This window comes from Centroberyx affinis, unplaced genomic scaffold, assembly GCF_046629955.1.
Source record: "Centroberyx affinis isolate AG114_WGS23_722 - 3 ecotype Tasmania unplaced genomic scaffold, CSIRO-AGI_Caff_v1 ptg002325l_1, whole genome shotgun sequence".
Taxonomy (NCBI): domain Eukaryota; kingdom Metazoa; phylum Chordata; class Actinopteri; order Beryciformes; family Berycidae; genus Centroberyx; species Centroberyx affinis.
Window position 1 is genome coordinate 127322 of NW_027280593.1, and position 25670 is coordinate 152991.

A 25670-nucleotide genomic window follows, 5' to 3' on the forward strand; every position below is an offset into this window, starting at 1 on the left:
TGCCAAGAATGGACCATGTTTGATCTTTAATCTCGACAGGGGAAAAAAAAGACATCGCATTTGAAGCAATTTCATGGAAAAAAGTATTTACAAGGAGGACTCTGCCCTCGTATACATAGACAGCACATTAGTAAAAAAAAAAAAGAGACCAGCGTTAAGGATTTGAAGCACTTCTGAACCATAAAAACACGGTGTTCTGATATCCAAACTATTCAGATAAATATATTTATAATATTTATATATTATATTTACAGAATACCTTAAATATACAACGTCCACCATGTATTCTATAAACAAATATAAATTATTTAGGCACACTTCTTTTTTTTTTTTTTCCTTGAACAATCATGGGAGTGGTTTTCAATGCCATCCTTTCGCTGTTTGAACTAGTTGGTACTTTCGCCAAGAAAAATGGGGTCAGTATTGCATCGTCACACGCCATCCAAAGCGGCTACACTGCTACTAATCTCATTACTTTTTCGGCCAGCAGGTGGGGGTCATAATGTACACAGCCATTTTACAGCACAATGTGAAGCTGGCTCGATTCACACTGCCCACAGATGCACGAGGGGCGCGGTCCCGAGCTGACCTCTTCACCCCCAAACCCGCTTCCTTTACACACTCCCCCTCTGTAGACTCTTGTTCAAGTAGGCTTGGCGGAGCGTCCACCTTATTGCTTACACCTATTCTATCCTGTAGGATCTACAAGGAGGAGCGGGCAAAGGGCAAGACGGGACGAGGGGCTAGAGGTCAGCGTGCTACGCAGCCAAGCGATGGGAGAGGGGAACAGACAAGGATGACGTTTATCCACGCGCCCTTTTAAGGTAGACAGTCATATAAGGTTCAGAGACAATAAGTAGGAGAGCAGCTACGATATCTACAAAGAATATACAGTACAAGTTAAAATATATACGGATGATTCCGCCGACTAAATGCACGCAGTGGGGTAGGGGGTGTGGGGGAGTGGATTGGCCAACCGGTACGCCGGGGCGGGGCGGGGCTTACAGTCGTTCTATAAGTCAGACTCGGGCATGTCCGGCATGTTGGCCATCAGGTAGCCGATACCGTAGCGGCCGTTGGGCGCGGTGTCTGCGTCGGTGCCCACGCCGCCGCTCTGCTTGCGGTAGATGCTGCCCGGCATGGGCGAGGGCGCCTCGCTGGGCGACTTGCCGTGGATGAGGCTGGTGTCGTCGTCCTCCCCGGGCCGGGCGCTTTCCTTGATGATGCGGCCCTTCTTGTAGGAGACGGTGGAGAGGCCGCCGGCGTTCTCGTCGATGATGTTGAAGTAGCGCAGGGCGAAGACCACGGGCACGGGCAGGATGGCCGCCACCACCAGGGAGATGCAGACGACGATGCCCCACGGAGGGAAGCTCAGCGTCTGCTCGCTGGCCTGGTGGACGCACACAGGAAGAAGAGCAGGTTACGATGGAATATAGAGGTTAGACAGAGGCCAAGAGTTTTCTCTTGAGAAGATAACTGGTGTCACATGTTGGAGCATCATTTTGGGATTTTCATAGTGCTGTAGCTCGTATTAATGGTGCATAAATCCTTTTGGACACTCAGCAGTATGTAAAGGTTGTTAAAGAGTGACTAAACCCCAAACCCAAATATGTGTACAGCCTGACATTTAATGGTAAAAATCATGCTACTGAAATCTGCTATTGGCTGATCTTTGGCGCCAGGTGATGTCATCACCTGTTGTACTCATCACCTGGCACCAAAGATCAGCCACAGATTTGGCTTTGGGGTTTAGTTACTTTTTAAAGGGTCCAAACCCAAATCCGTACAAAGCCTGACATCTAATGGTAAATATCATGTTACTGAAATTGCAATCTGCTATTGGCTGATCTTTGGTGCAAAGTTCCATGGAGTACAATAGGTGGTGACATCACCTGGCGCCAAAGATCAGCCAACTTCAGCTGCATGTTTTTTACTTTTAGATGTCTGTGTTTACTCAGATTTGGGTTCGGGGTTTAGTTTCTCTTTAAAGACATTTTTGTGTTGAGTTTAAATGACAGGAAAAGTAGCCTGATGAAATGAAAATCACCTGTTCTCACTTACAGTCAGTACAGATACAGGAAGTCAAGAGCGTCTAATTGCCCAAACTAAGATGTACTTCGACCGATCATTCTGCTCATTCAGGTAAACCAAATCCACTTAAATGCCTCACAGTGCTGCTTTGTTCAGCTGCAGGTGAACCCAATTAGCTGGCTTGGTGAGCTGAGAAGTGTTAGTTCACTCACTGGGCAAATTAAGTCAAATTAAAACAGTACAAGCAGGGACACTTTTTTTTGCCAGTTGGCCATTGCTCCATGTACTGAAGCTTTTAAAATGACCAGGCGCTGCAGTCTCCCACTCTCTTGATCTGATCAAACAGGTGCTTGGATGTCTGTTTGGTAGACCATACATCCTGTTGTTCTCTGGGGGTTAAAAGACGCCTAAATGCCACGTGTGTTTACCAGTGAAAACTTCGCCTTTTTTCCCTGTTTTTAGCTACCGCCTCATTTACTTTGAACCCTTTAATTTGCTTTTTAGTTGTTCCAGGATTACCGAGCAGGAGAACTTCCACCCCCATTGATCCTTCGTCCCCGGAGAGACGAGGCGGAGACGTTGACTCACCAGTTCCTGTATCCAGGCACTGTAGCTGGGCGGGGTCATGGCCAGCTGGATTAAGCTGGAGCCCAGGAGGACCATCAGCAGGATGGGCGTGATGTACTTCCACATGTAGTAGTAGAAACGGAACGGCGTAAAACCCAGCATGTCTTTCAGGTCTTCAAAGAACCTGAGAGAGGAGCGTGGCAGGGGGGCGAGAACAGAGCGGCACAGCGGGAGGTGAGATCAGATGTTGGTGGTAAAGAATTCACAATGGTTTGATGTTTATGTTTCATAAACCTGATGGCCTTTATATGTTGCCTTTATGGCTGCGTTTGAATGGTCCAAAAATATACCCATATTACTTGGAAATAATCACTCAGTAGTTCAAAAATATAGATGATTCTGTCCTCCTCCTCATTTATGATTCACAATGGTTTGATGTTTATGTTTCATAAACCTGATGGCCTTTATATGTTGCCGTTACAGCTCCATTTGAATCGTTTCACAAAAACATACCCATAATACTTGCAAATGAGTTCCCAGTAGTTCAAAAATGTAGATGATTCTGTCCTCAAAGTTATTAGGTATTTTGTAGGCAATGGTTTAAACTAGCTAATATGATATTTATAGTCATGTAAGCAAATAGATTTGTAAGAGTAGGTGTCATTTTCTTCAAATGGTGGATTTCTTATTTTGGAACAAAACTCTTCTTGAGGATCTAGGATACTTAGTCTAAAAGTTTAAATAAAATAGCAAAATAACATGTGCCACAGATGACGTGTGTACGTACTTGTCAGTCCCGTAGACCCAGGCGATTGCCACGTTCTCCAGTATGACCACTATGAGCAGAGGCAGAGTGGCTGAGTAGTCGTCGAACATGGCCACAAAGTAATTCCCTGAGCGCTGAACAAACAGGAGACCAATGGAGAAGGCCAACAGGCAGCATCCCACTGCAGGAGGAGAGCGGGTCATTAGTTACATCAGGATTACTTCAATCACCAATAAATTCACAGACATTTGACATAATGACAACTTTATTTCACTGCACATATGGTACAGTACATATCACTCTGTAAATACATATTGTTTTGCATATAGTGTCACATGTGGGACTTTATTCTTACTAATTGTGATCATTGTTCCATCTCAAAATTGGAGCAGTTTATCTTGTTCCACAGCTGGTGTTGCAATGCAAAAATATGTGATGCACTCATATAAAAATTATATAGAAATCGCATCTTATTGCAATTTGCATCTTATGGAGTTGAGCTAAAATGGAGCATAAGTAAAGCAAAACCCACTTGAAGCCATTTGTGTCAAAAGGCCAAAAAGGCCCATATCCTGTTCAGTAAACCAGAGCGCTGAAGTGTGAAGCAGTGACTGAGCTGTAAGTGCAGCTTTTTATGACATTTAGTAGTGATGGGATGTGTAGTAAAGACTGCTCTTCTCTTCTTTTTGATGGAAAGTCATCTCATGAAGTTTCCTTGTGCAAGAAGTTGTTTTTAATACTTCTGGATGCTCTCATCTACTCTCTCTTTTTCAAATGAATTTTAGAGCACATCAGTCACCACATTACTCACAGTGCGATTAAGAATTTGTATCCAACTGACACACTTATACATAAACAGTTCTACAGAGCGGTAATAGAAAGTATGGTCACTTTCTCAATAACTGTATGGTATGACAATTCTACAGCCCATGAGAAAAAAACTGCTGGACAGAGTTGTGTGCACAGCTTCAAAAATAATTGGCTGTGAACTCCCCACCATTTCTGAACTATACCACATCTGCATTCAGCGGAAAGGTTTTAAAATTTTAAAGGACTCCTCACACCCGACAAACCCCTCTATTCAATCATCTCCATTCGGGTAAGAGACTCTGCAGTATTAAGACCAGAACATCTCGCTTCCATAACAGCACTTACCCTGAAGCAATCCGCATCCTAAGTGCTTCACTGGTTGTATAAACAAGCACATGCACTTTAATTTGTCACTTTAAGGGCATGGGCCATATAGTTGCACTAATTGTATTTATTGTACTGTAATTGTGGCAGTGTGTTTTTCTGTGGACACTTCTTGTGTGTACTGTGTGATTATATGTTTTGCTGTTGTTGATCATATAGAGGTGCACATTTCATCAGAGGAAATGGTAACCCGCAGCAGCAGCTAGAGGACCGGTGTCTTGCTTCAAGTGATGTTGAACTTTGATAGTACCTTGGGTTGTGTATCTTCCTCTGTGATAAAACCCCAACAGTGATATCTGTTGCTCCGGTAGAGGAGACTGGAGAATTGTGTTTTTTTTTCTCTCTCCATTCACTGCCATTGTATGGAGGAACAGGTCTGGAAATCACACTTCTAGCACATAGACGAATGCGAACAAAGCAGATTCTGACAATATATAAAAAAAACTAGTCATGCTGCTGAAATGGTTTTAAGTGAATCGCCACCTTTAAGTTTGAAAAAGTGTAACACCGAAAGAAAATAGTACATTTATCAATAATTGTATATATGCAAAAAAAGGAGGGAGACAGGACTTTGACAAAGCAAATTCTGCCAATATTAAAAAATTAGTCTCTTACTTTTGTTTTTTTGTACTACCAAAGTTCAACATCACTTTATGGGCACACTGGTTGTGTTGAGAATCGTTTCTATGACCCTGCGGTTACCGTAAGGTCTCTCTAACCTGTAAGAAACTCCTTGCGGACTTTGAAGGTGTCTATCAGCGGCGTGAGGATGCCCTCGATGGTGCCGAACATGCTGCCCAGGCCCAGGTTGACCAGCATGAGGAAGAACATGACGGACCAGAAGGGCGAGGCTGGGAAGTGGGTCATGGCCTCTGTGAAGGCAATGAAGGCCAAGCCTGTGCCTTGGACCGCCTGTGGGGGAAGGAAGGATGCATGAATACATATTCAACTGGCAAGTGATGGATAACTTTATGAATAGGGATTTAATATACTGTAATATTGCATATTGCAGCATTATCCAGACTATTAATATTGTGGAAATTATGTCTTACTGCACTCTTGTTTGTCATCTTTTTTTTGTTTCTTTGTGTAGGTGAACTAAAAAAAACATGGCTTATGAAATGTTCTACTTCAATAGAAACAATCTGTACTTTTAGGTTTTATCATTTTGGTGTTTTAGCATTTTTCCATGAGTAAGAAATCTCCAAACTCTGTTTAAATGAACATGTCGTCATTATTTGGACATATTGTGGTTTGACCCCACCTACCTCCCACATTACATTGTGTAGACTGTAAACTTCAACATGGTGTCATGTCTACTCCTCCAGTATATTGACTACTACTACTACTACTGACTATTAAATACCTTTCCTCTGTATTTCCTCATCAGTACGCACCTTGTTGAGCTCCTCCTCGATGCTGCAGGAGTCCAGGCCCAGGTTTGCGTAATCGCTCTCCTTCACCCCTTTGATGATCTCTGTCATCTGCTGGTAGTCCTCAGCGCTGACATGACTGAAGTTGATGTGGTGGGGGATCAGGTTGTCGTTGATCTGATTCCCCAACAATGCCACGATCTTCTTGGTGTTCCTGAGAAAAGCGGATGGATACTTGGTTATATGAACACAAGACACCAGTTCTGGTCATGGAGTAGAACAACAAAACTCAAAACACCTTTACTTCTTTAAAGCTGCACTACACATCTTCACACACTGGCAGCTCCAAATAGCAGCGAGAGGTAACTGTTATACCCAGAAATCATGTAACATGATGTGAGTAAACTGCACACAACGTGCTCAGGTTTACCAACCCAGCCGGTCGGTGATACTTTATACCAAAGGGACGAGAGAGGCAAAATATCTAATGTTGGTGAGTCCAGCTTTCTCTGGACAAAGCGTTTGCTTGCTGCTGTTTAGGAGACAGTTTGTACTTTGCTTTTAAGTTTTGTCACTTTTTGTCACTAAGATTTGTCAGAATTACCAGAATTTCTGTTGGAGAAATAGGGTGAATCTAAGGTGGATGGAACACTCTTCTCTGTTGAAGCCCCACTTTGTGATTCTGGCTGATAAGATGGATGTATTTTCACATAAAAGCCAAGTGCAGCTTTAAAGACACAGTCGGAGTGTCCAGAGAGTCAAGTGATGAAATCCTCTGCCTCTGAACCACATGAGTGGATCAACTTCTGCCACAGCTTTCTCTCCTGTGCCTTCCCTATTGTTTCCCTCTGTACTTTCCCAATGTCTAAATAAAGAATAAAAATACTAAGGTGAATGCTCCACTCTGACACAATCAGCAATTTATTTGGCCATCAAAATTTGGTGTATATTCACATGTGATTTGGCTTTTAAAAGTCTACACAATACAGTTGCAGTCCAGTTTGGAAATGACTTTGAAGGTGAGACAAAGCTCATACTCACAGTGCGACGCATTTGGCATTCATGATGTTGGCTTTGAAGCCCAGCACGGCGAACACCACCAGGGTGGCCAGCACGGAGGTGAAGAAATTGATAAAGGACACCAAGACGGCATCAAAATGGCAGTTGTTGTCCCGCTTGTTGTAGCTGGAGAAGGCGATGACGCCGCCGAAGCCGAGGCCCAGGGCGAAGAAGACCTGCGTCGCCGCCTCTCGCCACACCTTGGCCTCCAGCATGATCTCCAGCTACACACAACAGAGTCAGAATGAGAATTGATTTAGTTGACAAGTACAAAATATTTACAGTAATTTGGTGATATGTCTTGGTGACATTGGTGCAGAGTAACACAGTATATACATGGCACATATGGGATTAATATCAAGAGGTGTGGAGACCAAAATTAGGGAAAATGTGCACGCAAACATGCAAATTAATAGACGCTGGCTGCATTTTCATATACAGTGATTTCTTGCGATTCCAACATGTTAAAGCATGAGAAACAGGGAAGGGCGGATCACCAATATGTGCTATACTACACTGAATCATCATGACTAAATATTATTAATGAAAAGCAACAGGAAAATCCTCATTTATTTTATGTTGAATGGGCATGACACTAGTGCTGTCATGACACACACAAGGTTATGAAATGGATTGTGTTATAGTGGATTGTGGATAGTGTTGTCACAGTGGCATCAGGCTCAGTGATACAGTGGTGAATAAACTGTATGATGTAACATTTCGCAGACTGTTGTTGAGCAACAGTCGTTCAAAATGTTGCTGCAATTTCCTTCAATCAACTTATCAATCTACTTTGTTAGTTCAAGCGAACACATCCATCAGCAATCCTTCAGATGTTTACCAAGAAAAGAATCTGCATATAATAAACCATTTATTTTTGTGAAAATTCTCTCATTTCTCCTTTCATGCAGGTTTTCCATACACCCATCTTACCAAGGGAAATGACACATCATGCTAGAATTTCCCCTAGGCGATCTATAAAGTGCATCTTAATCTCAATAGACGGGCCTGTTATTCACATGTAACCATTTTCACACCGTGGTTTTTTTGTTGCATGGATGCCTAACGGAGCACAAAGCAGACATGAAGGAGACACAGACGGCGCTGCTTTGATGTCTCCAGCTACACGGAAGATGGTGGGAGAAGTTGGCTTTTGAAGTGGTAAGATGTCAGCCGATGAGCCAGAGCAGACACACACGAGACAGACTCTGCTGTGAACGAGCGTCTTCGGTTGGTTTGTTACATAAAGCCTCAGCGACTCCTGTTTCCATGGTGAGCGGAGCTGCTGCCGAAGTGATTCCACGGCCCGAGGTGCCATTGGCCTGCTGCTGCGGAGAAGCTAGCCTATTACAGTGCAGATCCGCTTTTTGAGTTCAGACACCTTTTATTGAGTAATGTGTGGCGTAATGAATGGTGGCGGACTGTACAAGTACATAAAGTCCCGATGTACAGCAGGGTCCCCTCCACAGAGCACAGCTGTTTAAAGAATGGAACCAGATGCAGCCGAGGGTATTTCTAGATTTCTGACACATTCTGCTCAGTAAAGACGTCCTTCCTATTGCAGCATGTCACAAGTTTCAAAGAATAGTCTATTGTTTGACTCAGTACAGCATCCCTCCTCTGAATTAGTATGTAGACGGAGCAGAGAAACGTCGACTGGTTACCTTGGGTGTGAACATGTGTCGGATCCCGTCCACGGAGCCCTTGAGGAGCAGGGCCCGAACCAGGAAGCAGATCAGCACAACGTACGGGAACAGGGAGCTGAAGTACATCACCTGCAACCAAACGGTAGAACTTGTTACACACACACACACACACACACACACACAACTCAAATGCAAGCACAAGTGAACAGCATAAGTATAGCATAAAACCCAAACTGGCCAGAGGGCTAAAAAAGGACGAGACTCAGGATCCCCAAATTCATGAGTGACAAATTATTTAATGTACTCCGAATAAAATCTGATGGTTGATCAGGAAAAAAATAACCAATCATCAGGTAATTATCAATTCATGTGAAATTGTATTTTACTTACTTTCTAATCAGCCAAGAGGAGGGTTATTTGTGCTTAAATACACTACCAGTCAACGGTTTGGACACACCACATTTTTCTTTATTTGTTCTGTTTTCCACTTTTTAGAATAATAGTAAAGACATCAAAATTATGAAATAATACAAATGGAATTATGCAGTGACCAAAAAAAGTGTTCAAATCCAAACTATCTTATATTTTAGATTCTTTAAAGTAGCCGCCCTTTGCCTTTTCAAGCAAATTTCAAGCATTTAAGCAGAAGCCTTTAAGATAATGAAAAAAACATAGTACATTCAATCAGGTGTGTTCAAACTTTTGACTGTTAGTGTACATTCATATTATATCTTTCACATGAGTTATATTTATTAGTTTTATTTGCAGCAGCATGTTGCCAGGACAGTGTCTTGGGGGAATCGTTTCCTTGTGTCACCTGATGTCTCATCTGTCCTCAACGCCGACACATCAGGAAACATCAAGAAAATCAAACTCAGCAGCCTCGGGGCAAGAAGCCTGAACCCTGCACACTGCAGGAGCTCCAGCAGTGCAGCTCTGCTTTTCCTCAGTGTAAAAATACATTTCTGCCTTTTCTGTCTGGCTCTTCTTTCTTTAACGCGCAATTTTCTCTCATGCGTGATTATTCTAAGGACACAGGAGTATTTGTTACATCTATTGGAAAGGTGCAGTGCTTTGACTCTTACTATTTTTTACTTACGATGTTGATGATCTAAAAAATATAATCTTATTCTTCTGCTGCAGTCAGCCTGTACTTTTGTGTTATTCTAGATGTAGTGTCAGCTTAATGTATAAAATTGTAAAATGTGTTTTTTAGCCTGAAGGTGTCTCATCCCTCTTCTGAGTGGGATACAAAGTGTCTTGGAGGATATGGAGCAAGGGATAAATAATTGAAACCGGAGTCTGAGGTGAAACTTTCAGGAATAAGAACAAAATCTGAGTAAGATGCTAAAAATCAAATCCGAGTTGATTCCAAGTTAGGCTTTTGTTTATGCTTTTGACCAAGTTGCAAGAGCAGCCAGATCGCATTTCACCAAGTCGATAATTCTAAGTCTCCTTCATATTCAACTCATCAGTGCCACTTATCGTAGGTTTCTACAGTGCTGATTAGCACTCTAAGGTCCTGGCAAGGAGATAAATGCTGTGTGGCAAATGCTTGTCAGATGATGACACCAGCAGATGAGGAAGCACTATGCGTAGATTATAGAAATAAATATAGTGTGATCCTCAGGCCTAACTATCTACACAGTGCTGATCATGATGATTTGACAGGAACTTCAAAATGTGTAAAAAAGACAAGAAGAGAACTGAATATGAAGAGAGTGAAACCCTGCAAGAGTGTCTTATGTTTGCTGCAGAGTAGGTGTCCTATCTTTCAAATGCTGCACATCTCATTACAGAGTAACACTTACAAATGTATCAGCAGTCGAGCCCCAGAGCCTCTTTCCAGATATATCCAAAGACAAGACAGTAACAGAGTAACTAGGAGCATGGTGAATGGCAACTGTAAAATGCCACATCGTAGATCTAAATTTGGACAATCAGCTTTCTCCATAAAGGGCTGTCAACTCTGGAACACATTACCAACTGAAATCAAATTAATTCCAGATATAAAATCTTTTACAACAAAGGTTAAGTGCTGGCTAAAAGCAAACCAGAGCTGTATTCATTTTTAGCTAATTGTACTCTAAATTACTGTTGGTGTATGGTGTATGTGTATTGATGTATTGTGGTATGTGTATTGTGGTATGTGTATTTCATTGTATTTCCATATCTGTAGTGTATTGTGGTTTTATGATACTGAAAGCTGTATATTTTAATTACAATGTACATGTAAAAGCCCAACTAGGGACAAGAGTTGAAAATTAGCAATAGCTATAAACTCTCTGTGCAGCACATCAGTTTAATGCTCTGTATTGGAACTATGTTAAATTGCATCGTCCCTATCAAATAAAATTCAAATAAATAAATAAATAAAACATAACAATGTGAAAGTGAGTTTTTGATTTATTTTTTGCATTTTTTTTTTTCAATTCCTATTTTTGTCAAAGGTCTCAGTTTGCAATTAAGACCCGATTTTAGGACAGTCATTAAATCTTTTCCTTTTTTTTTCAGAGCATGGCAGCTCCAGTTTATCTAAAGACAAGAAAATTTGAAGCGATGTTGAGCGATGTTGAGTAATGTACCATGAAACTTGTGTAACCAAGATCAGTAGGGTGCTAGGCCAACGACGGTAGCAGCTCAGCCCATGCAAGTGCTTTTGTCCCATTATCGCCCTAATCTGACAGTGGGCCTCTCTTCTCTTTTTTTGCTCCACACTATGCTGTATTATCTGGAAATTCCTCTGGGTAGGGGAGGTGGCAATGGAAGGAGCAGAGCAGGAGGGCTGAAGGCCTGAGTCAAGCCCGATACTCTGAGACATGGGCTTAGAGAGGCATGGCAGTGGGGTGTGGGTGCAACCAATGGGGGATGGTTTGAGGTTGAGTCATCAGCAGAGTTGATGATTCAGAGACATTGCCTCTCCTACATGGTGGTCCATATGTAGCTCTGAGGGATAAAGCCTAACCCCTTGTCTTAAAGGGATAATTCACCCCATAACAGAATTCATCTATATATATGTAATTAATGTGATATTTGACAGTTCAATCAACATGTAAAGCTCCCAATGCTAGCAGCCGGAGAACCAAGGCTCTAATCTGTGATTCACTGAAATACACACAGTAGTTTTTGTAGTTTTCAGATTGTTTTGTTTGAGATGTTAGTCACTGAATGAGCTTTATTTTCTGGTAATGGTGTGCAACTTTCCAGACCAATAAAAAGTTTGGTTCTATATTCACAGGAAATCTTATTCAGTACTTGAGTGTTGTAGTGACCACAAAGTTGGTTTTCTATTCATTGTCAAGGGAGCATCTTCAGACTCTCTGTCTCTTTATGACATCACAGACTTGGAGTCTTGGTTCTCTTGGTTTCCAGCTTTATAGAGACTTGTTAAAATGACCCTGTTCTTCTAGTGGTGATGCTCCTAACGGGTTATTGCAACCTGCAGTGGAAGTAAAGTGTCATAATGCAATGTCAAATGTCATAATTGGAATAGATTTCATTTACGTTTTCTCAACTGTGGCTCTGAACATCCTCGTCAGCCTGTGTGTCATTTTCTGAAGGGCCTCCAGCTTTTGTGCTCTTGAATAAAACCACAATCACGACCTTGGTCATCACAAAGCCAAACAGGCTGCTATTTTCAGTGATAAGTAGTTATCTGCTCCTTTGCAGCCTCCATCTAATGTTCTATCAAAAAAACACTTTTATTATGAAAGGTTACATGTCATGGCAGATAACATGTGCTTCTTGCAAAGGTCATGTTCTGAGAATCGTTATCGCCATACACTGATACAAAAGCTATGAAATATAAAACCTATGGTATTTTTTTTTCCCCAAGATGACAGAAGGGCATGTGTAATTGCTGATATTCCTCATATACAGAGGATAAATACTTTGAAGGCTAATTGTCCGAATTGTTTTTTATATGTAGTGAATTGTGTGCTTTTTACTTAACACATAATTAGTTACATTGATTGGTGTTCGGCATCTTTGCAAATTAATTATTTATCTTGCAGAGAATTTTCACATTATTTTACCAAATGCATGTTGAGTCCTCTCTCCCCCGCCATAAGCCCCTCTTTTGCCACACTCTTGACAATCAAGCCAAGCCAAAAGAGCGCGTATAACCATGGTAACCAAAACGGTCTGCTCCCTTTCACACCCACCCACACACAGAAATGGGAGAGAAATGCAGTTCGCGGTAGGGATATTCCTTGGAAAAGGCTTTTGTGAACATGGGTGGAGAGGGCATTAATATTCTTTTGTACGCAAAGCTCTGATTAAGCTTCAAAGACACTTCAAGCTGCACCCTTGAAAGAAAGAAAAGTTCATGGCCAATTCCACTCCAGCCAACTCAAAGGCCATCTAGACACACAGCGTAGTTGGAGGACACCCATCTGGCTCGCACTGTGCTATTAACCACCAGCTTGGGTGGCTCCCATTTGGCTTTTTGCACAAATGATTGGCTATTGCTTTTGTTAAAAACAAAGGACTATATCTTTGTAAGAGACAGTCATATATTTCAATGATATAATTGAGCAGTAAATATGATCTACTACTGATTCAACGAAAGGACTTTATGAGAGCTGAATATATTTATGCCTATACACCCCTGACAGCATGGCAGTCATGATAATGACAATGATTGAGATAATGATAATGAGGACTGTGGTTATCAGTGACATTTCACGCCAGGCAACAGGATGTGGTAGATTGGGGAAACGAGACTGTCTGTCGGCAGCCCTGCAAATCACCATGGCAGTGGACCAAGATTAAAGCACCTCTGTTGGAGAAGGCATCCATCTTGTTTTGTCTGTGTCTGCTGTGGTGAGTGCAGTGCAAAAGACGAGGCTTCAGCGGAGCCAAACGGCAGACAGCTGTTGGGATAAGACCCCAGCGAAGGACAATGCCTGAATCGAAGGGGAAAAAACTAATTTAGCTAGCTAGCAGACAGCCACGTTTCCCACACCATCACAAGAAACTAAAGTAAGATTCTAATAATAGGGTTGTACTGGGTTTTCACTTTCTGGTCAACCTGCAAAAAATGTGTTCACTGAAGATACTGTAATAATTTTGACCTGACACACTTTGTTTTGACCCAGCTAGGCCTGACTCAAGGAGCGGGGATAATACCAAAATCAAACATGACTTTAGCATCAAAGCATATTCTGGGAAGATTAAAAACTGCTACCATTTCACCAATTAGTGCAACCTCGACTCTGACCTTGGAAGTACAGCAGCTAATGCTTGTCATATGATATGAGAAAACTTGGAAGGATAAAGATCACCTGGAAAAAGAGAGTAGCCGGGTGAGTTCGCAAGCAAACGCCAACCTTTAGCCAGTGGGCTAATCCTTCCGGATGCTAGTCACGCTATTGTCAGCTCTGCTACACTAAGATAGGCTAAAGTAAGCTAAGCTAGAAATCCGGAAAAAGATCACATGAGCTCCATGGATCATATCTAAGACTGTATCATTAGAGAAATTTGTCAAGTAACATTACAGTAGTCACTCAGCGGTGTCTTTAGACCAAGCATCCATACAGTGCCCCCTATAAGCCTCCACCTTGAGGTGAGCTAATTTCGTGAGAGGATTTTCCAACACACTTGGCCTTGAAATGGCCCTTTGTTTCAATCACTGCTCTCCATTTTCCAGGGTACATGGGTTATATTTGAGTAGTTATCTAGGCCAAGCTGCCAGGATTGCAGGGAAGTTGCAGTAGGCCATGTTCCCCTCTCGCTTGCACTTCCCCTCCTTCTGTGCCTCATTCCCTCTTTTTACAACTTTCTCCCAATTTACCTGGGCTGGCAGTAACCTAAAGGGGAGCAAGAGACAGGGAGCAAGGCACTTAAAGTGATGCTGAACTGGGGTAGTACCTTGGATGCAGCTTCCTGACCATGATATCACCGCAAAATCAGATTTTCTGTTATCTGTTGCTCTGGTGCTCCATTAGAGGCAATTAGAGAATTGCGTTTTTTTTCTCTCTCCATTTACAATTATTGGTAAACGTAATAATTTCTTCTGTCCATATAAGTTTCCTCCGACTGGATTTCGGTGTTACACTTGTTTAAACTGAAGGGTTTAATAAACATAAAGAAAGCGATTCACTTATAACAAGCAGAATGACTAGTTTTTTATATACTGTCAGAATCTGCTTTGTTCGCATTCATTTTAAGTGTGACTTTCAGACCTGTTTCACCATATAATGGCAGTGAATGGAGAGAGAAAGAAACGCAATTCCCCAATCGTCTCTACTGCAGCAACAGATCTATAACATAGAATCACTGATTTTGGGGTTATAGCATGGCCAGGTAGCTACAAGCTACACTTTAAACCCTCATTGCTCCAGTGGAGCTGCTCAATGGCCAACAGCAGGTGAATGTGGCTGTGCTGGACAGCTCATAGGTGTGAATGTGTGCATCTGTAAGACTGAGAAGGAGGGCAGTGCAGGGAACAAAGCATGTGTGGTCAGAAAAACTGAAAAGAATATAAAAAAAAAAGGTAATTTAAAAAAGATTTTCCTGCTCACCTTCCCAGAGGACTGGATTCCCTTGATCATGGCGAGGCAAACCATGGACCAGGCGACCAGCAGGCACACGGTCATCTTCCAGTTGAGGCCTCCGCTCTCAGAGATGCTGTCGGAGATGTCCAGGGCCTCGCGGTACCAGTAGTAGGTGGTGGCTGAGCTCTTCTCACACTCTGGAACCACATCTATGGACAATACGATAGGCGTTACAGGGCAGCCTTGTGCTGTACCTTTTTACTACAATTATTTATAGTGTCTGAGAAACAAATGCAGCATGGAATACAACAAATCAAATCAAATTAATTCATACAGCAGTTTTTTAAAAATACAATTTTGTCACAAAGTGCTTTACAGAACAGACAGGACACAAGCAATTCAATTAAAAATGTAAAACAAACATTTTTGAGGAGCTCAGGCTGACCAAATTGATTTCATCTTTTAAATCACTTCTCAAAACCCATTTTATAAACTTGCTTTTATGTAAAGACCTTTTATTTTGTTTCTGACATCCCTTTTATGATGATGTCGTCTCATTTTATATTTCTCACATTGCTTTGCTATTGTTTTACTTTATCCTTTGTATAGCACGTCATTGTTTTTATCTGCTTTCTTTCACTTTGTAGCTTTGTTTTGAAAGGTGCTCTATAAATAAAGTTGTATTATTGTACACAAAACACTCCAGGGTGCTGGCGGCAGCAGGAAACATAACAAATCTTCAGTAGTCTACCGCACTCAAGGAGATTCATCAGAAGGTTCATCAGGTTCTTATGATGCAAACCTGATGAAGCTTTGTCGAAACACGTTTTTCGCCATCTTAACCTATCTAATAAATTAATGGTATAAATTATGGTTGGCCTGGCTTCTCCTTGGGTGCGGTGGACTACTTAAGGAAAGTTTTATAATTTTTTCTTTTTATTTGACAATTTTAAGATGTGAGGTCAGTGTGTGTGTGTGTGTGTGTGTGTGTGTGTGTGTGTGGCTGAGAGAGAACTCCAGATGTCAGAGCTGCTTAACTGGCCCTTGAGTCTGAATCTAAATATGCATGATTGTGACTGTGTCTTACATGTACTGGTCTTGTTCTTGATGAGCGGACACTCATGCCATGGCAGCGGTTGCTGGAAGGACTGGGAGAAGTAGAAGAGACTCCAGCCGATGATAACATTGTAGTAGAGGGCAACGAAGAAGCACACCTACGGGCGAGAGAGCAGAGTTGACGCTACGCATTCACAACCAGCAACAGGGAACAGGACTTATAAGGTTTTCTTTAATCAAACCTCAGGCTGAATACAACTTCAGGGGTTTCCTGCTTGGCGGGATTAAAGTATTCCAGCTATGAATTAAATACACAGCACTGGCAGTGCCATGAGCTGAACAGGAACAGAGATAATAATAATTACTATTGTTTGATGGAATTTGACATTTGGTGGAAGCTTTTGTCTAATCCCCACAAGTAACTATGCACTCGATCAGCTTCAACCACTGTAGCTGACATGATTGAAAAACTGTGGTTCTTTTACCAAACATGTCACTGATCCACACCCATTCAGTAACGTGATTTTACTCATTACAACTAGCCTAATAAAATGCTCTTGAGTGCATCACAGCAGGTTAAGGAGTGGAGTGGAGGAGACAATGATTCATGAAATTAGTTTATTCTGGTTGAGGTGCCACAAAAAAACCCTTTCACGGTCTTGTCCCTTTTCAACTTGTTTTGAGATGTACATGACCGTCAGTTTCCCACCATCTAATGCATATCAGCTTATGTTGTGCTTATATGTGTTCTTGACTTGAAGTGGGAATCTGCCAGTTCTTCCTCTTTCTATTAAATTTTGTCTCCATCTTTGGTGCTCAGCGCTCATTGCTGTGGTGTTTCTGCACTGCACTTCCCAGAGATCACCTGTCAGTCAAACAGTGTGTCCAGTACTGTGACGTCTTTTTCTTTGGATTTTCTTTTGATGCAGTTTGAGTTTCAGTAGGTGGCGCTCTTTTCTTTGGTGGCTATCGCTGCTCATGCTAACTACCCTGTTCCTCTTCTGTTTATTCCAAACAAACCGGAAACGTAAACGTATTTCCTGTGCGCCAGCAAATGTAAAAGCTTTCATGAACTGGATATAGGTTGACTCTCTGCAAATTTACATCAATCAGCAATAGAAAGTAGCAAATGGACATTTACTTATTATTTACTCATTATCACTTTAATATATAATGTGCATTGTCCCAAACAAGGTACAAGGATGTGATGAAACTGACACATCCTTTTTAAGACTGAAAACAAAAGATGCATTTTAAGATTTTATTATTAGCTGTATTTCATTCATTACAATAGCAGTTCATTCATATATTTAATACTACCAAATGTCCATACTTCTGCTAGACGTTCAGTACATGGATGTATAGCCAAAGAGCCGACACAGGCCCCGGTCTGGGACTCACCATGCAGCTGGCGAACCCGATGCCCCCCAGGCGGGGGCTGATGTAGTTCCACACCCCGATGCTGCCCCTGCGGATCCGCTGTCCCACGGCGAGCTCCAGGAAGAACAGCGGGATGCCGATCAACACCAGCAGGATGAGATAGGGCACCAGGTACGCTCCTGCACATCGACACAATACAGAGGCTGAATTAGATGTAGGTCACACGGAAGGAAAACCGCTAGATCAGATAACTGTGATGTGGCACAGTTGCAGTTCCTGGAAACAACCTAAAAACTTGCATCAAGCATACACACACCCCAGGTTCTTATGTCTATCCACTATATCCCTTATATTACACACACACACACAAATACACACCAGCCCCCTAAACTGTATCTATGTCTCCATCTAATGGTGACATATTTGCCTAAAAACAAATGGACAACACACATCAGTCTCTTTCACAGTGTCTACATCTCTATTCATTATGTCCTTTGCACGCACACACACACACGTACACACACAAATTACACACACCAGCCTCTTAAACAGTATATCTCCACCTAATATGTCCTTCATGGTGCCATATTAGCCTAAAAACACATGGACAACACACACACACTAGCCTCTGTACATGTCTGTCCATTATGTCCCTTACACACACGCTCATATACACACAAATTACACACACACCAGTCTCTCAAACTGCATCTACGTCTCCACCTAATATATCCCTCATGGTGTGCGGTGCAATCAAATAATTCTACAAAACCAGGAAAGATACTGAAGTCTAAAATTACCCAAATTACAGTGGGACTACTTTCGGTGCACATTAGAAAGAAGGCATTCCTCTGTAGAATTGAGGTTTCAGGGTGAATGACTAAGCCTAAGACAGGCTGTAATAGTGTGGTGCATTAAAATACAGGGGGCACATCTCTTGTGATAGTCAGAGTACTCATGAGCCATACGACTGCCAGGCACATGATGGTAGAAAGAGAAGCGGAGAATGTAAAAACCTTTGTTCTGAGGAAATGGCCCGTGGTTAGATGTGATCTGTGGCACCAGAACCTACAATAATGTGCCTTTTCTTTTGCTTTTGCACAAGGGGCACTGCGAGGAAGATGTATGTTGCAGGTAAAGTACTGCAATTTTTATGTTTTCCCCACGTTTCTGTGTTGAGTAAAGTCTAGGAAACCTGTTGAAAACCCATTACGTGATTTCAAAAATGCATGGCAGTTGATGAGAAAACTAGCACTCCTTTTCTGAAAAACATACTTTTTGGAGATATGGTTTTCATCTAACAACCAGAGCTAGTGTTAGAGTTGGTATTTATATAGAGTTGGTATTCCTTGATCAATTCATACTGCGACTACAAAAGGTTATTTGGAATCACCTTCCATGCCATTGTATGCCTTTCCCACTCACTGTCTAAACCACAGTATTAAATGCTAATGTAGCAGGGTTGATGTCATGTCTGCGATGATTCATAGATGACAACATCAAAACATCAGCCATGAGTGTATTGTTTAATATTAGTTTCATCCCATCCCTGTTTCAACACCGTTTATTGTTTCATCTGGCAGGACGTTCATTCAAATCCCTTCCTGATTCCTGTTGTCCCGTCCGGGTTTGGCTGGATGGGAGTGGTCACAGCCAGGAAGTAAGTGTGTGTGTGTGTGTGTTTGTACAGTATGCTGACTGATGGTTAATATTAAGATGCCTAATTCTGGTGCATTGTCTACACAAAGCATTCTGGGAATAGGCTGCTGCAGCAAATCACTGTGTATGTGCATGTTTGTGTGTGCCTGTCTGTTTTGGATATGTGTGTGTGTGTGTGTGTGTATGTACAATATGCTAACTGGTTTCTAATATTAAGACGCCTAATTCTGGTTCTTTGTGTACCCAAGGCATCCTGGGAAGAGGCTTTGACATCAATCGGCATCAAAAACCCCTCCTGTCCCTCCATTGTCTTTTCAAAACCTCGACAGTCTCCCTTGGACATTCGAACACTTTGATGGGACTTTGAGAAAGCAAACAGCCTGATAAAATGGCATTTCATCTTTTCTTAAAATAATTTCCCATTCCTTATGACTCAGATCAAGGTAACATGACTGGTTCATCCTGTTTGGGCATTGCCAAAGAGGATGACACTTCCTTGTCCTTTTGGAAACACCACGTGTAAAGCAAGCTGGAGGAGGATGGAGGAGGAGGGGGAGGAGGGAGGGCTGGATTTCACATGCATAACCACTGTTCTTTCCAGAGGCCTTGCTAGATTCATTCATAATAAAGTCAAATACAGGATGTGGCTTCAGAAAACACACTCAATCTCTTAACTGTAAGCTTTGCCACATGGCTTTTTATAAACAGACAGGTATGATTCACCGTATTGAAACTACACCTAAATGTTCTTCTATCATTAACGAGAAGGTGAGAATCTAAAATTGTCTTTTGCCTTAATGCCTTTTTTTTTTTTTTTTTTTTACGAGCGATACTAAGACAAAGAGCGCTGGATGATCCTGGCAGCTTTGTGACAAGCCTTGTGATCGAGTGTTAGAGGATCTCTGTTTGCCGGGTTTGACAGCTTGAAGAATTTGCCACAGCATGCTTTGGCTTGAAAGTGTTGCACAAAACTGGCAGACAGACACAAGCACAGACACAAACAGACATGCACTTTAACACATTCACTATAGACACAGCAGCGGTGAGCGGAAAGGTATAGTAAGCAGAAGAAAGGTGGTAGCATACATTAAGACACACAGATAGAGACAGGTTTCAGATGGGGGCGGATAATAGATGCAGATAAAGGAGACACACACACACACACACACACACACAAACACACACACACACCATACAGCAGTAGAGACACCAGCCCCAGACCTGCCATTTTAATCTAATTACAGTTGAACTCAGCAGGGTGGCCAGAGCCGTTTAAAACAGACCTGGAAAACATGACAAGGCATAGGGAGGGGTTGTGACTGGAGCTGCTGCCACTGGTAACCCCCATACCCCCCCCAACACACACACACACACACACACACACACACACACACACACGCAGATATCAGTGCACACTGGGCTTATTCAGTACCAACAGATGGACTCACACAACTGATGTACATGAACATACACATTCATACAAACACTACGGGGAACACAATTCAACGTAACGTGTATACAGAAACAACAACATGCACACACACACACACACACACACACAGTTGCTGCTCTGTCTGGCCAACCTGTCTGCATTTAATCAGCTTTCTGGAGGCAGTCAATGGCTTTACGTAATCTCCAGGTGGGAAGTGTGACATGTTTTAACCTTCCCAGGAGACGTACACTACTTGATCAGGGCTCTTTAGCAGGTTTTCACTGTAACAGAACAACACTCTGTGGGGGGAAAAGGCAAGTGGGTCATACTCTCATTTCTGGGGCATTGTGGGAAATGTATTTTCTGATTGAAGCGCGGTCGAATTTGCTCATTATTGCCGGTGATCTTGAACAGGGGGAAGTGCTTTCTGAATGATTTTCTGCGTATTGACAGGAGTGTCATTAGATATTTATTTGCTTGCTATTGTCTGTTTTCGATATGTTGCAGTCTTGCATAGAGGGCATGGTGACACACACACACACACACACACACACACACAGTCACATGGCTTCTCATGTCGATCTCAAACGCTCCTCCAATCGCCACCAAGGTCACTGAGCCGAGTCTGGTTTCGACAGTTAAGTACAACACAGGAAGAAGCCTCTTTCTCCATCTCGCTCACTGACACCACAACACACCACACACTGAATTAAACTTGTTGCACTCATACAAAGACAAACACACATTACCCCTGAATCTGTTCAGTGCATGAGCTGAATCTAGGAAAGAGGAGTTTCAGCACTCTGTCTTTTAACCTGATGATGAATCTTCACTTTTTGAGAGAATTAGGCTGATCCTAGAATAACACCTACGGAAATTATTTCTTTAAAAAAAATATTTCTTTACTTCTCTATCACACATGTTCATTAAAGGGACACAGGAATATTTGTTGTGTCTATTGTTGGGACTCTGCGTTGTTGGCTTTCATACTCTTTCCCAGCAAACATTTTGATGTTGAATAGAAATATGACAATATGACGGCCTGCACCAACGTTCAAACACGTTGAAATATCGCGCCAAAATGAAAACTGAGGTGACATCTATAATCGTCCATAGCTGCTACCTGCATCATTTTGTGAAATCAGGACCTAAATATCTTTCTAATATCAATTTGAAATAGTTTCCAAAACTGTTTTAATCTGATTTAATCTAATTTTCACCATGTCATCATATCGTATTAATACCAAATTTTGTGCTCGTTTGGGTTGGTGTTGAACTTGAGCGCCTCCTGCACCTTGCCATCCGTTAAATGGTTGCTTGCAGTGTTGTTGGTTTTGGAATTGAAGCCTATTCTACTGTACTGCTGGGCAATAAATCAATATTATCATTCATCGTCTTTCAACAGAATCGTATTGTGATAAAATAACGATATTACATTATCGTGATGCACAATTCTGTTGTCTAAAGTAGTAATAACAAGCAAATCCCAATTCAAATCTCTTACAGGATTAGATCTGAAACAATTTATGTAATATTATTTGATTATTACAGTTCGACCATACTTTATATCAGTGATTCTCAACCTTTTCCATATCAAGGACTCTAATTTAGTCCACATTAGGGCCACGGACCCCCATTTGAAAATCTGAAAATCTGAAAATATTTTTATTGTTAGATATGATTTTGTCCAGAATCCCATGACTATCTGCAATGTAGGTGGAGAGATGTCAATGAAACTATGATCAAAATAGTCATTCTTATACATTCTCTAATTGTGTTAACAATTAATTTAAAAATTCACCTCAAGGACCCCTGGTGGTCCCCGGACCGCACGTTGAGAACCACTGCTTTATATTAAATAATGATTTTTGAGTCTGTAATTTCTAAAACAAAATGACCCATCTCCATTTAACTCAATGGATGCTGAAAACTTTGAAGCTCAATATCTCAGAACTATCCTGAAGGCAGATAGAACCTTATAATTCTAAGCTCACGATTAGCAGATATCGTTATATATCGATACTGAAATATGATTATCGTGTTATCAGTTTTGTCTGTTTGACCCGGCCCTACCTACTGTGCCCACAGTGGAAATGTAAATGTGCATGAGGGGCGCTGCTGGTGACTCACCCCCTCCGTTCTTCTGACACAGGTAGGGGAACCTCCAGACGTTGCCCAGGCCTACAGAGAAGCCAACCTGGGCCAGGATGTACTGGAGCTTGCTGTTCCAGGCCGGGCGCTCCTCCTCGCTGTCCGAGCCGCCCTCCTCCACGTCGCACTCCTTCCCCTCCCCCTCATGGTTGTTGACGATCAGCGAGCTCTTCTTGAAGGAATCGTCGCAGGCGTCCTCGTTGGATAGCAGGTCTTTGACAGACTCTGTGACATCGTCGTCAAGCTCTCTCTTGACGGCCTTGCTGTTTTTGGGCATTTGATAAAGCAAACAAGGGCGAGGGGTGGAACGTCTTTTTGGTTGGCGGGCTGGAAGGGCAGGGCCGGCGTCCGTGAAAAGTCACTCTTAACCTTAGCAGAGCAAAGCTGCGAGTTTGGAGGAGTTTGGGTTCAAGGGGCCGTGGGGCTGGAGACAGTTCTTAGAGGTTGAGCGATCAGGAAGTTGTTTATTTCTTCATTATCACCAAGTGTCTGTGGGGAAGAAAATGAAATACTGCAGTCAGCAAACTATCAGATAAAGGGGAAAATGCAGCAAGAGTTGAGTAAGTTCTTTATCATCCACATAAACAAAACAGATTGTGTGGGTTGTTGCAAAGTAGCTAGTCATCACTTTTGTTTGAGGTTTGTTTTTCTACCTTCAGCCTCTGACTTGAATTAACTTTGCATTACCAAAACCTGGTGACATTGACACATGATGTCTAATTATTAAGCATTTTTTCAAATGATAATGGAAATGGTATAGAAACGACAATATAGAAATTATATAGGCCTAACTCTGGAAGGTTTCCTTTAGCAAATGAAGAAATAAAACAGAAATTTAATTTAACAACCCAAACACAGAGGTCAAATCCATCAGCAGCCATTCTTTCAGTCTGAATGTTTATCAATTTTGTTTACATAACAATAGAACAAAATTCACAAGGTCTCATCTAGAGATTTTACTTGCACTGGCAAGTTTCCACTTCGTCACATCATCTTATTTGAGTGGAAATATGTATATACAGAGAATTACTGTTTTATTCTGGGAGTGCAGGGGCCTTAGAATAAACTAGTTTGTTTATCACAGGGAAATGACATGGCTGCGGCACCAAAATAAACGAATGATCATTTCATTAGAGGGCATTGTTTGGAAAGGCCATAGACTGTGCTGTGACAGGTCGAGGTAAGGAGACGATCACGTTTCCACCCTCCTGAATAATTGAAGGGCCGAGACCATTTGCATACGAACCCAAACACTCGTTTTCCCCGCCGCACTCCAGTGGGGAAAGCCCTCAAATAATAAAGGACATCAACTCTCACAATAAACATACAGTTATACCCAGAGGTGCGGTGGTCGATAAAAAGATGGGTAAAACAGACTGTAACCTTCCGTCGGTGATCACGTGGCAATACGACCAATTACAATCAATTACAGTTTCAGAAAAGCACTATTCTGTGTCTTTTTGTCGCTTAAAAGACCCTATGCTTGTATTTCTTCCACCAATTTAATACTAGTACTACTTACAATGATGTAGGCTACATTATAAATAACATCAGAAAGACATATTTGGCCTAAAAAGGCGGGTACACTGAGTTATAATGGGTTTACCCTCCACTACATCCCCGGTCATTCAACTATCAGCATCTTTAGGCGTGGGTTTTTTTTTTTGACATTTTCGGCTTTTATAAAATGCCCCACAGGGCGTGAAATCTCCCTCCTTCAAAATATCACGATATGTCACCACGCGGCAGAAAAAACGGCAGCCTCTCGCCTTTCACCAACCCGGGTTTAAGCGATTAATACATTTCCTTTACCGCTTTCAGATTAGCCTGGTTTGTGTAAAGCAAAGGCCGACATTTCATAATCTAACGTTAGTGAACGCAAAATAGCAGCCAGACTGAGAGAAATTCTATGCAACCTCCTCTACGTTATTGTTTATTATTAAGAAGAATTTGCATCACAGTTTATTACAAAGAAATCAGGGCATGGTGCTATTTTGGATAAAAACGCACAGTGAAATATATATTTTCTCTGTATCTGCACATGACTCAGTAGAATGATGAATCAAAAATGGGCCCACAATTTATAATGACTGGAACGCGGATGGTAGCCTATTAGCCTATTAAAAAAAATATCAAGCCCAACAAGGCGCATGCAGGTGCCATGTGGCTCATTGTGTATCCGAGCACAATTTGTTCCTCTTGGGGATGCACATAAATTAATTTCCTCCCTCCCGCCCGCCCAGTCTTCATGCCATCCATGTGAAGTATTTCATCATTCACTGACCACATCCTGCGCACTGGTACCTTAGTCAGCCTCTCTCTCAGACACACACACACACACACACACACACATTGGCTACACACACACACACCCATACCTTCACTAGCCTTATAATAAAATGAAATAAGGGTGTTACGGAGGGAACTCACCAGTGTGTAACAACAGTCGTCCTTTTCTGAAAAGCTTCGTCTCAAGGGATGAAATTGTGAGAGCACATGCACGGGGCAGACATTATCACTTGCTTCTCTTGGACCAGTCTAGGCGGTGTGGTGCTACAGGCTCGAGCGCCTTGCCTTGTCTAGCGCTCAGCAGACACCCAGCCCAGTCGCGGAGGCTCCGCCTCCGTCTCACCGAACACCGATTCGGTTTCTCTTCTTGTCCTTGACTTGTCTCATTGGTCCGAAGCCGTGTCTGTCCCTAATGAGCCATTACATATGATATATTTTTCATTTTTTCAGGATTCAAGATGAAATGAGTATCTTTGTTTCGTCAAGCCCCCCCCCTCTGTTTCCACTTGGTGCGCTCCACTACTACTAACCCCTGTAAACTCAAGGAAGGGGGTTGTGAGCAATGTGCCA

At 42.1% G+C, this 25670-nt stretch overlaps 1 protein-coding gene across 1 annotated transcript; it reads right to left on the minus strand.

The window, feature by feature from the left end:
• slc6a15 (solute carrier family 6 member 15) lies at positions 1-25381 on the minus strand. The gene is made up of 12 exons (XM_071533126.1): positions 25242-25381; positions 22791-23300; positions 17591-17748; positions 16221-16347; positions 15161-15342; positions 8655-8765; positions 6973-7214; positions 5956-6145; positions 5278-5470; positions 3386-3545; positions 2620-2782; positions 1-1390 (listed from the first exon to the last, which is right to left on the minus strand). Exons 2-12 carry the CDS (start codon positions 23086-23088, stop codon positions 1013-1015), a joined length of 2202 nt encoding a protein of 733 aa, XP_071389227.1. The 5' UTR covers positions 23089-23300; positions 25242-25381; the 3' UTR covers positions 1-1012.
• Positions 25382-25670: the final 289 nt, after the last annotated feature.

Excerpts from the sequence above, each read along its gene's own strand:
- slc6a15 (XM_071533126.1), bottom strand. The coding sequence starts at position 23,088 with ATGCCCAAAAACAGCAAGGCCGTCAAGAGAGAGCTTGACGACGATGTC. Across the intron at positions 8,766-15,160 it reads GAATCCAGTCCTCTGGGAAG|GTGATGTACTTCAGCTCCCT; the intron begins GTGAGCAGGAAA and ends GTTTGGTTGCAG. Across the intron at positions 6,146-6,972 it reads AATGCCAAATGCGTCGCACT|GAACACCAAGAAGATCGTGG; the intron begins GTGAGTATGAGC and ends CGCTTTTCTCAG.